The 11477-nt window shown below is 38.1% G+C and overlaps 1 protein-coding gene and 1 long non-coding RNA gene across 2 annotated transcripts; one reads left to right on the top strand and one right to left on the bottom strand.

Moving 5' to 3' along the window:
- The first annotated feature begins 403 nt into the window (after window positions 1-403).
- Window positions 404-5000, top strand: LOC146472097 (uncharacterized). Its single transcript, XR_014866768.1, has 2 exons — window positions 404-607; window positions 4043-5000. It is a non-coding gene; the product is annotated as an uncharacterized LOC146472097 (long non-coding RNA).
- Window positions 5001-6676: 1676 nt separating this feature from the next.
- Window positions 6677-10868, bottom strand: LOC146472096 (uncharacterized). The gene is made up of 5 exons (XM_085120659.1): window positions 10123-10868; window positions 8989-9153; window positions 8378-8549; window positions 7791-7932; window positions 6677-7282 (listed from the first exon to the last, which is right to left on the bottom strand). The coding sequence occupies exons 1-5, from the start codon at window positions 10489-10491 to the stop codon at window positions 7234-7236; spliced, it is 897 nt and encodes a 298-aa protein (XP_084976785.1). The 5' UTR covers window positions 10492-10868; the 3' UTR covers window positions 6677-7233.
- Between the last annotated feature and the right edge of the window lie 609 nt (window positions 10869-11477).

The following is an 11477-nucleotide window of genomic DNA, read 5'->3' as shown; positions in this document are numbered from 1 at the left end:
TTGAAACTTTCTGAACCGGAAAGGATGAATTTCGTTCTGATGTTCCTCCTTGCTCAAGAAGTTCTGTGTAATACCGCAAAATTTAGTTCGAAATATTAAAGGTATCTAATGATACATTCTCTCGTTCGAGAAATCCATTTTTTTTTTAATTTAAATTAACACAAAGCCCAACAAACGTATACACACATCACAGTCCATAGACATTGAAACTTTCTGAACCGGAAAGGATGAATTTCGTTCTGATGTTCCTCCTTGCTCAAGAAGTTCTGTGTAATACCGCAAAATTTAGTTCGTTCAAAACTATTTTCTGGAAGGAACTATTTTCGTAGGGGCTTATTTCATCGACTTGAGAACGAGGTTGGCAGGAAGGCAGTTTTGGTGCACCGTAAGTGACGGAGTTTCCGCAGCCGCATGGTTCTGTGAAGGAGAAATACTGAAGTTCCTCGAAGTTGAAAGTCGTTCATTGTAATCTAAATCATGTTTCGTTTAGGCGGTGCCGGTGGATCTCCCGACAAGGCTACTTTAGAAGAAGAAAGAAGGAAAAACAAACAAAACGTGTGGTTCACAGTGAAGGTTTTCGTTGGCTATGTGGCATTACTAAGATTAGGTAAGGTTACCGTAAGTCCCGGGGGGGGGGGGGGGGGCACTCCCCTATATGAGCTATACGGGGACGTGCCGCTGGATAGGGTATGGTTTTTGGCGTCTCTGTCCTGAACAGGGCATATAATTTCAAGCCAGTCTGTCCTGGACCCGTCCTAGACAGGGTATGGTTGCAAGACTGTCGTCTTGTATTTGGGAATCCGAAATCAGAGACGTTAGTCAGTGTATTTACATTCATGCCAACTCTCCCGGATTATCCGGGAGTCTCCCGGATACGGAACGAATCTCCCGGCCTCCCGTACGGGTGACTAAACCTCCCGGATAAAAGCGACTTGGCGTTTTATTTGCATAATAGGCTAGTATTTCAACTCAAATGTTCCATAAATTTAAGAAATATTGTGTCATGGCTGCATTTGCATACCTGCTTTAACCAGTCTGCCACAAACTTTGAAGGAAACCAAAGATACGCTTCATTGCAATGTAAACGACTTTCTGATTGGACAAACGTTCAACCAATTAAAAAGCAGGGCAGATAAAGCTCTAGTGCTGTGCGAATTTTGTGCCAACTGGGTGGGGGCCGGGGGGGGGGGGGAGGGGGTAAGTGCATCAATTTTGTTTAGGGGGAGGGTAAGGTGATTAGAGGGGGGGTGCTCAGAAGAAAAAATCTCCAGATTTTAGATCTTCAGAGGTTGGCATCTCTGTATTTATTTTAGTGAACAATGCTTCACGTCAATTGAGTTTCCACTTAAGGTTCACCGTTGTTAATGCGAAATTTTGGGATTTTTCGCCATCACTTCTAGGAAGTGTATTATTTTATCTGTTGTGATTGGTATTCGCGTTTCAATGCGTGGAACATCACGTCTGTAAGTGACAGTGGGCCTTTAAATGTTATTACTATTGCCAATAAACACTTGTGTAAGACAAGAGATAGATGTTGTCCTTTGTCCTAAATAGGGTCTTGAAATAGAGGGCGCTGTCCTACACAGGGTAGGTATTTAAGGTTATTTTCGTCCTAAACAGGGTCAGGGTTTCAAACCCCCAGCGGCACCCCTTTACCTAAACATGGGCCAAGTGCCCCCTCCCCCCCCCCCCCCCCCCGGGCCGTAAGTTGAGCTTTACGTTACAGACGTAGTCTTATAGTGTAGGCTTTGAGGCGCCGGAGTGTGGCCTCATGAAACCAGAAACTGAAGTTCATTAATAGAACAAGATGAGAGCAAAACCATTAGCGGTAAGGAAGCTTAAATAGGGTGCGTTTCTATTTGATAAATGTTTGAGCCGAGGTGAAAAAATATCCAGCCATCATACTTGACATACTGTACTTACCCCGCGAGCAGAGGCCCTTCAATCTTCCTAGATAAGTCGGGAAGATCGAAGGGGCCTCTGCTCCCTGGGTATACTGTACTGTGATCTACTTCCATGTGCGTAGTACGGATATTTTTTCAATTAGTTTATAATAAGCCTAGCTTTATATAGTTTTCTTTAAATAACCTTTCTTATAGCCGTTGTAAATATTGCCATCTTATAGCCATCTTATAGCCAATTGTAAATATTATAGTTTTCGTCTTTCTATTCCATAGTAATTGTAATGTTAACGGGTTCTTCTTATTTTATTTCTTTTGGATTTTGTAATGTCTGTAATGCGCATTTGATTATTTTTGTAGAAAATGCGCAATATAAATGTTAAATATTATTATTATTATTATTATTATTATTATTATTTCACCAATAATTAAGGACGGTGCCAACTTTTGTTACTGTGCATACGTTCTGTGCATCTCGAGATACTCGGGTTTCCTATGGGTGATGCCTACTAATACAGGGATATTTTTGCGCAGTTTAAGACTATGCGGAGAAAGCAGAACTTAGCAAATGCTTTTGGTATCCAAAAAGAAATTTGGGGTTAACCAGGCATTTTTCAGAGATAATAAAGCCTCAATTTGGAAAAAAAAACTCCATAATTGTTTTGTAGTTTACTGCGTTTTAGAACAGTTGTTGCTTAATTCATCTCTAAAGAAATGCGTGGTTACCCCCAATTTTCTGGTTGGATTTCAATAGCCCTTGCTAAGATCTGTTTTTTCCGCTGTTTTTTTCCGCATAGTCATAAACTTCACAAAAATACTTTGATATTAGTAGGCACCTTACTTAAAATTGGTTTGAAAGGCTTGAACGCCAGGGTGTATTCCATGGCGGCTGCCAAAGTGCCTATGCCAGGAAAATGTTATGCTGACCACCTGTACACTGTAAATCCTACACCTAAGATCTTTGGTGTAACCTGCATAAAATGCAGCGCCTGCAAGGCTCCTATCTCTTGTGTTATTGTAATAGATGCAGTGGATTTAATGAGCCCTGGCCTTAAACAGTTGCTCGTTTCAGATTTTGATTACAGGGGTGGAATGAGTTCTGCAGCTTTTGCCTGTTTAACCACTTTTTTTGGATTGAACAGTTAGGTTTATCCAGGATTGAAATATCCTTGAGGACCATGTAATGGCCAGGAAAATGTTGAGATATGAAACAGTAACAGATCTAAGGGTGGTCCCCCCCTTATTTTTTATATCAAACCGAGGCCTGTAGGGTTTACGGACTGAGATATTTCATTTCACAAGGAGAAGCAAGTTGAACATTCAAGAGCGGGTCCCCCACGTACCTAAAGGTCTGGATCTGCTGCTGTTTCACCTGGATTCATTGTTATGAAGTGATGTTTTGTTCATGTTTTCCGCAAAGTTTACTGCATGTACATGTTAACTTTGAGATCACTTCAAATCAAAACACTCATTGCTTCTCGAGTCATGGGGAGAACAACCAAATGGGTGACAGCATAACTGTTGAATTTAAGGCCAATTTAAGGCTCAAAAGTGCCTGAATTACTGTTAATCAAAGAAAACTGGTTTGCGTTTTTTTTTATCAAAAGTGTTTTTTTTTTCTATTTCTTTCTTTGCTTTTCTTTCACTGACCCAATATTTTGGCCTTGTTTTTCTTGAAAACTAAACGTAAACCAGTCAAAAAAGAGCAACATTCTCCAACTGAATTGAAGGTCACAGGCAAAAATACAGGCACTTTTGAGAAGAATGACAAGTCAGCCTAAAATTTGACATCAGGCTCTCTCCTTCAATTTTAGTCTTCAATGGAAATCACAATCACACCTTGTTTTTTTATGGTGACAAATTTTAAGTATTTTGATACCTGAATAAGACGTTTTGTCCTCTACTGCAATTAGGTCCTAAGGGTGAAAATATTGCTTGTGGCCGCTAAATTAGTGCTTTCTGGATATCACCTTTTGCGATAGCAGGAGTTTGCAGACTGTCTGCACAGAAATGTTGGATCAGAGAATAACACTCTGCAGTGAATGTTTTAAAACATGTTCAACCCTTTGAGTCCTGATGTCAACATACAAACCTTTCAGTTGCACATATTAATCATCAACTTATTGTACAATCTTTTTCAGCACCTTATGTCTACAAAGCTCTCAATGGATGATGGAGTTCAGTTCCTTCGTTCTGGTACCTATACTTATTTGTAATATTGGCTATGAAACATTGTCTGCTTTTCACATCTTCACTTCCAAAGATCAAACTGCTATTTGCTTGGCTTCAGATGTTCTTTATGAAACTTATTATGAACTTGAACTACAACAAACTCCAGAAAAGGCGTCGGACTGTGGTTAATAAAATGAGTTCTTTGCGTACATATCATAACAAAGAGGATTGCTGGAAGCAACGTGGAAACGTCAAAATCTAAACTTTTTTCAACACTAATCAGTGAATGTGATTCTTCATTGAAAGCTGGCATGAACATTGTTATAGAATGTGTAAAGAGGTTTTTGGCAATCTCAGTAATAATGTAACCCCAAAGTTTTTATAAAATTGTAGAAGTGTAATGCCAAAATCTGTGATGAGTTTCACTTTTAGAAGTGCTCTCAGTAATTAAGCCACAAGTAGCACATGCAAGCCCCTCAAATATCGTGCTCGTGATTTCCTTAGACTGCGAGCAGTCTCTCTTTTACTTGAAAATCCTTGGGGAAGAATGCAAAAAAAACTGAGCAAGCATGACATTTAAGGGGCTTGCACATGCTGTTTGTGGCTTTGTCACTTGCCCCTCAACTATCGTCCTCACTCAGGATTTTTTTTTTTGCGTTCTTTCCATGGATTTTTGAGCAAAAGAGAGACTGCCCACAGTCTACGATTTCCTAAGCAAAGTGATGATAGAGCAGGGTTTAATGGTTAATAGAAATTATATGCAATCTGATAAACGAGATGGACATACCGCTAGGAGAGCTCGAGGAAAGTGGTTTTTACATTAATTTCCTAAAAAGACTTTGTGAGAGCAACCATTTTGCAAAACTTTGCAAAACTTACATTTCTGTTCTTGAATAAAAATGGGTCAATCTAAGTTTTAACAAAGGATCAAGTACTATATGCTGCCTTTGTTGTTTAGGGAAACGACCCTTTGCTCCTTCCCCCAAATGGACAAGGACGTCGTGGGCCTGAGACATTGGCAGAAGCAAACCTAAAGGCCCATATAAAACAGTTTCAACATTTGCTTCAAAATGCGTTCTACACTTTGTTGAACCAAATGTTGGAGGCGTTTGAACAGGTTGTTCAACATTGTTGAATGCGTAAAAAATGTTGAAAGCTGGTTGAAAATGTGTTGAATCAAATTTAAATTGGTTTAAACGTTCATTGAACATAATGTTGAATGGAGTTAAAGCCATTTGAACACTCCATAATTCAACATTTGTCCAACATTTCCCAACATCTGTTCAATTTTTGTTGGTCAAAATGTTGAAGTTGTTTATACGAGTTTTAAGTCTTAACAAAACTGGGCAAAAAATTACAGATTTATTTAAATACAGTCAAATTCAAAAATTGCTACAAAAAAAGTTCCATACATTAATCTCATGTCAATCACAAGGTAAACTGAAATATGTAGGAAAGAAAGTCTTAACTAAATGAATATAACTGTTTTACATAGTTTATTATTATCGTCAAAGTAAAATGCAGGGATGGGTTGTTGCAGTGAGACAAAAAACAGGCGTGAACTGCAGGATAATGTGTGCTTTGCTGCGGTTTACAACTCTATATACTAACTGTATATTCAGTTTTCTTACATCTTACTAAATTAGTTGATTTGCAAAACATTCTAGAAATATTATGCCATTGTTCAAGTTTTTTCTGTTTGTTGTTGTACACAAATTTGATTGGCCAGGTTTGTTAATAAAAACCATTAGCAATTATTTCATTATTTCATTTTAATATCCATGCTGAATTTTTGTAGTCATCTCCAATGGCAACATTGTAATGGGTGTTTGTCAAATAGTTATGTGAATAATATACCACATATATTTTTGTTGGTAGTATCCTGCACTTTATGTCATGTAGTTTATTGTATTTTACTTCTCATGCCAACACTGCATTTCTGGTATGAATTGGCTAGCATGCTTTTCACAGTATTTTAAACAAATTTTACCAAATCAGTTTACAGTCGAACCTCGATTATCCGGACCTTGATTATCCGGACTATTCGATTATCCGGAATTTTTTCTCTGGTCCCAATTTTTTCATGAATATTAATTAGTTGTGATATTGAAAACTAAAAGTCGCAAAAAGCCCAATAATCCTTTCAAAAGACTGCTAAAACAGCGTATTATCCAGTGCACTTTTCAAAATTCACAAGTGCAACGAGACAATACCTGAACTAAAAGTTTTTATTTGTAAATACATACAGGCTGTGTAGATTTCACAATTAAAATGATGTTTTCTTTGCTGTAACCTTTTGTTTACATTCCTATCTCATTAATATTCATATTTTCGATTATCCGGACTCTCGATTATCCGGACTATTTACCGAGGTCCCGAAGAGTCCGGATAATCGAGGTTCGACTGTACTGAAATTTTTGCACATCTAACAGAAGTTGTTTTTTATCAACATTAAGCTTACAAGCACCAAGTTTAAACCCCTTTTATCCAAATTATCCCACAGTTTGATTTTAAAGAAGGGAAGTGATACCCATATTACATTTCCAACCCTTGCTCACAAATAATATTATTGCAACCATGGTAGCACAAAAATCCTGTAATTAGAAAAGCCAGTCAGAACATTTTAATGATAAATTTTGTTACCACAAACCTCCTTTAGAAAACTATTTTATTTTAGTTACATCACTGATAACTACTGGCATGAGACTGATGAGTAACTACTGTTTCTGTACAAAGTTTGAAATGTCATGCAAAATCGTTTTCAAATGAATTCCTCTCATTACTTTTACTACATGGAAAGGTTTTCTTAAAGGAAGAAAAAGGGAAGAAAACATTCTGGTTTTTGCCAAGTAAATGTTATGACTTATAAGTTTACTAAATGCAGTCCACATGGTACGTTCTGCTTACAAAGGAGCTCTGAATACCATTGGGAAAGATTGGGAATGGGGAGGGGGGGAGGAGGGAGAGACAAGGAAAGGACTTCAAATGTTTTGACAGTTCTGTGCAAGCATTTCTTGTCTTTTTGTTCACCCTGATACAGAGCTTGCTTGAAGGACAACTAATTATTCCTGCTTGCTCTTGCACTGTTTACCCCAAGTTAAGCATCCTGATGAGGTCTTCAGAGAACATTACGCCTGTTCTTGCAAAACCAAAGATGTCATCAGGTGCGGGAATGAAGGAATGCCACCTTAGCCTCATCATCTTCATCCCTGTGGCAGAGTAAAAGAATTGAAAGGAGGATAATGAATTACACGAGTGTAGATCTGCATTTACTGGTGACTCCTAATCTACAGATAATTTGAAGTAAAATAGTCAACTTGTCTACCCCCTGCCAGTTGGGATTGAAAATTTTATCCCATTTTCGAACTTCCTTCACTGTAGTGATTTCCTTTGTATTCTCATCATGAATTATTAAAACGTTTGGGAAACTATAGCCTGCGAACACGACAACCGGAAATACGTCTGCTGTTCGCAGGCTAGGGAAACTAAAGCGAGAGGTCATTTCCGAGTCGTTTTGAATCTCACCATGAAAGTGAGTCTAAGTGTAAAGTTTTTCATTTGAAAATTAGTTTTGTTTTCATATGAATGAAAACTAATTTTCATAACAAAAAGTATGCACAAATCCTTGCTTTCATAGCAAGGTTCAAAGGAATTCGTAAATGGTGTATTGACCCCTCACTGTGATCTTCACAAGACTATTAAAGAACAGGGACTTACTCCTTGTAGAAAGTCATTTTGATTTTCTTGGACTTGTTGCTTTTACGTTTTCTGGAGCATAGATAGGCTATTGCTACGATCACCAAAGTCAGCAATGCAGAGCTGCCTATCACAACACCTATCCAGTGTTTCTTCACTTGTTCTGTTAAAGTAAAAGGAAATATACCGTGAAAAAATCTGCCAAAACTGACCAGGCTATTATTTTACACTGTAATAATTACAAATTTATAATACAGTTGTTTCCAAAATTTTTATTTTGTCTTTGTAAGGAAACTCCTCATGAATGCCAGGCTATAACACAAGTCAACAACATGCACTGGTGTAAACACCAGGGCAGGGTTGTTCGAAAGCCGATTAACGCTAATCCATTATTAAAAGTTAACCGAGGTTTTCATCTCGGTCGTTAAAAATGATTTTAAAGGCTCATTTTAAGCTAATGCTAAAGAAAAGTCTAGGGCAAGACTTAGGGACAAAAATCTTTTGGACGAATCCTTACGGATTAGTAAATATACTCTAATCAAAGTTCATGTTAACCCAGGATTACCTTAATCGGGCTTTGAACAACTGGGCCCAGTTTATTAAGATACCTTTTAGCATTTTATGCCATGGTTCGTTTTCATCTGTTCTACCGTCAGTTTTTTCCATGAAGATGACTTTTTTCACCCCCAGGTCGTCATCTGTGTTGTCTTTGATCTCTTCCAGCTCTGTTGAGTTCCCATTAGAATTGCCATAGGCACCAAAAATCCACATGGGTTGATCCTTTGAAACAACAAATTTTTACCATGTGTGAAAACTCCAGCAAATATCTCTTTAAAAACACACCTCTGTAATGTGGACGCTTCTTTATTAATTTTATTAACAATTAACTATATCCTTCATACTGAACCAGAACTAACCTGCACACGAGGCTTTAGCGGAGGAATATTTTCACATGCAAATATTGTTCAATGCTGACAATACAAATTAATATGATCTATTCTCTTGAGTAAACTTCAATTGACCCGTATGTCTATGATAAAACCCCCAGGGGTATTCCCCTATATAAGCTATACAGGTATGTGCGGCAAAAGATATTGCAAAGTAGTATGATGGAAAATGATACCACAGAGATAGAAGGCTCCTAGGAAAGGCACAAACTGAAACCTTTTTGGGGATAAAGAAGACCCCCCACTCCTGTTTGTATTGACAGGTGACTTACTGTGATTGGCACATCTTGTGGATCCCCTGTGTCAAGTTTCCTGGTGATATGTAGCACCTGCACACTTGAATTATCTGTAGAATTTTCCGCTGTAACTTGGTAGTCCATACGTGTGGTGTTGTCATCTTTCTGCAATACTCCGGCTGTTTTTATTGTATTCAAGTCCTGTGAAGATATGTGTAACATGATCATTATCTTGCAGGGGATAGAAAGGATGACACTCAGGGGTGGGGTAGGGGATGGTTAGCAGTGCTGAAGTAGGGGCCCATTCTTCAATGCTTGACTTGCTTGCTTTGTGAAATGAAATATCTTGGTGCCTGAGCCCCTGTTATTTTTTAGACCAAACCGCCCCCTTCCCCCCCCCCCCCACCCCCTCCATAGGTCTGCCACTGGTTTGAGAGAAATAGTTGTATGAATGACAATCTTTCCTAAAAAAAGTTGTGGTCTTGCGGGGGAGACAGTATAAATCATTATCATCCTGTGGTAATCTAGATGGAGACAAGAGTGCCTGACTCTCGGTGGGTAAAAAGAGGTATTTTTATGTATTGTAATTAGGGTTTTCAGGTGAAGGGCCACCTACAGAGAGTTGATACACTCATTGATACACTGCAAAATACCACCATCATATATTATCGGTGAGTACATGGAATCAAACTCATGCACAGAAAGTATGGAAATGTATATATATTGATATAAAATGTTTTGTTGTATATCCAGCTGATGTGCTAAAAAAAAACAATTAAGAATACAAAAGAAAAAAAAAGGAAAATATTTTAACTGTAAACAATGTACGGTAGAACCAGTTACTTTCCACCAAATACGGGGTTTTTCAACAAGCACATTGTTTACTTTTGTAAGTTGCAATACAAAACTAGAAAGGAGTTAAAATTTACATCCACCTAAAAAAGTTCTTTGTTTGGTGGGTTACAAAAATATATAGTCGGTTTTGCCCGAGTACGAGAATAATGCAAGATTTTTTTAGAAGTTCTAACTTTTATTAATTTCTGTGCAGGCGGAAGGAACTGTTTTTGTACGCATTGATGCATATACACCAAAGATTATTTAGATCGGAGACTAACGATATAGAGGATTAATATTAAATTTAATAAGGCAAGGTTTCTAATACGATCTTACCAGAGTTTTTCGCTCAGAAGCGGATGAAAACCATGTAAGCACAAAATCTCCTCTCGAATGGTCAATGCTCTTTGGTTCTTGATTTGAGCTCTCAGAACTGTTCTTCGAAGCGGGCATAAATCCCAATAATACCCAGCCTCTGTCATCAACGACGACGTTTAATTTGAATTCAATGCACTGAGCTTTTTGGTCGACCTTCCATTCCACGATGAAATTGTCGCCGCTGAAGTTGACTTTGTTAGTGAACAGCTCGCTTGACTTCTTCTCGTCGCTTTGGTGTAATGCGTCAGCGAATGTTACAAACGTAGCGCAGTAAAACAGTGCATAAATGGTAATTAGTTTGAACTCGTTTATATTGCTTCTACCCATTGCGAGTCTTTAAAATCGCTTTCCAATGTCGTATACAGCTTTTCGTAAAGCCTTTCAAGGTGACAAAGAGCTTAGCAAACGCTATCTGTGATACAAATAAACTTGAGAAGACGAGTAGAGGACGGCGGTTTCAAATGTTACACAACACCACCGCCACGTTTGAATGTTTTCCTCCTCTATGCAGATCTAGAGCGTACCCTTGAAGTTTCAACTATGTCTTTTTCAAATTTTGCGGAGTTTAACACCCAGAACGTGCTCTCTGTTATACTGCAATGTTGCCTGAGAAAAACTGGTTTTAAAAATAATATTCTCGGTTTCCTAGCACTAAATTTGGCAGTCAGACACGCATAAATTCAACAAGTGAGCCCCCTCCACGTAATATTTCAAATGCAAATGAGAGCTGCTCTCATTTGAATAACACTGTTAACAACAAAACCAAAGCTGTTGTACGTTGTAATACTTCAGTGAATCTGTAAGTTATTGAAATATTCGTACCGTTTAAAAATAAAAAAATGTTCCTTGAAAATCAAAAATGTTGAAAATCAGATTCCTTACGACCGGGCCTTACGACTACTATAACCTGCACGTGGTACCACGTGTTTTAACGCCGGGCTGTCAATTGGTTTTATACGCCCGCCAGTTCTTTACATTACGTCAGTTTTCAAAACGGGATTTTGTGGCTGGGCGAACATTGACATCCTTGAGAAAGAAAAACATTTATAGAAACTCCACTTTAAAAACCTCAATTCCTCACAAAACCCTGCCTAAAACCTTACGAAGTGAATTATAAGAAGAGGTTTCCTCAGGTGTAAAATGGTCGCTGGGATTTGCCATTGTTTTGTTGGGATTCGACGTACTCGGAATGGGAATTTGGTCGTTAGCTTTTGGCATTGAAATGGGATTTGAGGCAAAATTTGGACTGGAAGCTGGAATGGGATTTGAGGCAAAATTTGGACTGGAAGCTGGGATTGAGTTATTAAAATTCT

This window comes from Pavona decussata, unplaced genomic scaffold, assembly GCF_977016875.1.
Source record: "Pavona decussata unplaced genomic scaffold, jaPavDecu1.1 SCAFFOLD_102, whole genome shotgun sequence".
Classification (NCBI taxonomy): Eukaryota; Metazoa; Cnidaria; class Anthozoa; order Scleractinia; family Agariciidae; genus Pavona; species Pavona decussata.
This window is presented reverse-complemented; position numbering and strand designations above follow the sequence as displayed.

What these genes read in the sequence shown, in the direction of transcription:
- LOC146472096 (XM_085120659.1), bottom strand. Translation starts at nt 10,491, where the DNA reads ATGGGTAGAAGCAATATAAACGAGTTCAAACTAATTACCATTTATGCA. An exon ending in CACAAGATGTGCCAATCACA is followed by an intron (nt 8,550 to 8,988) that starts GTAAGTCACCTG and finishes GTTGTTTCAAAG; the next exon opens with GATCAACCCATGTGGATTTT. An exon ending in AAAATGACTTTCTACAAGGA is followed by an intron (nt 7,283 to 7,790) that starts GTAAGTCCCTGT and finishes ACTCTGCCACAG; the next exon opens with GGATGAAGATGATGAGGCTA.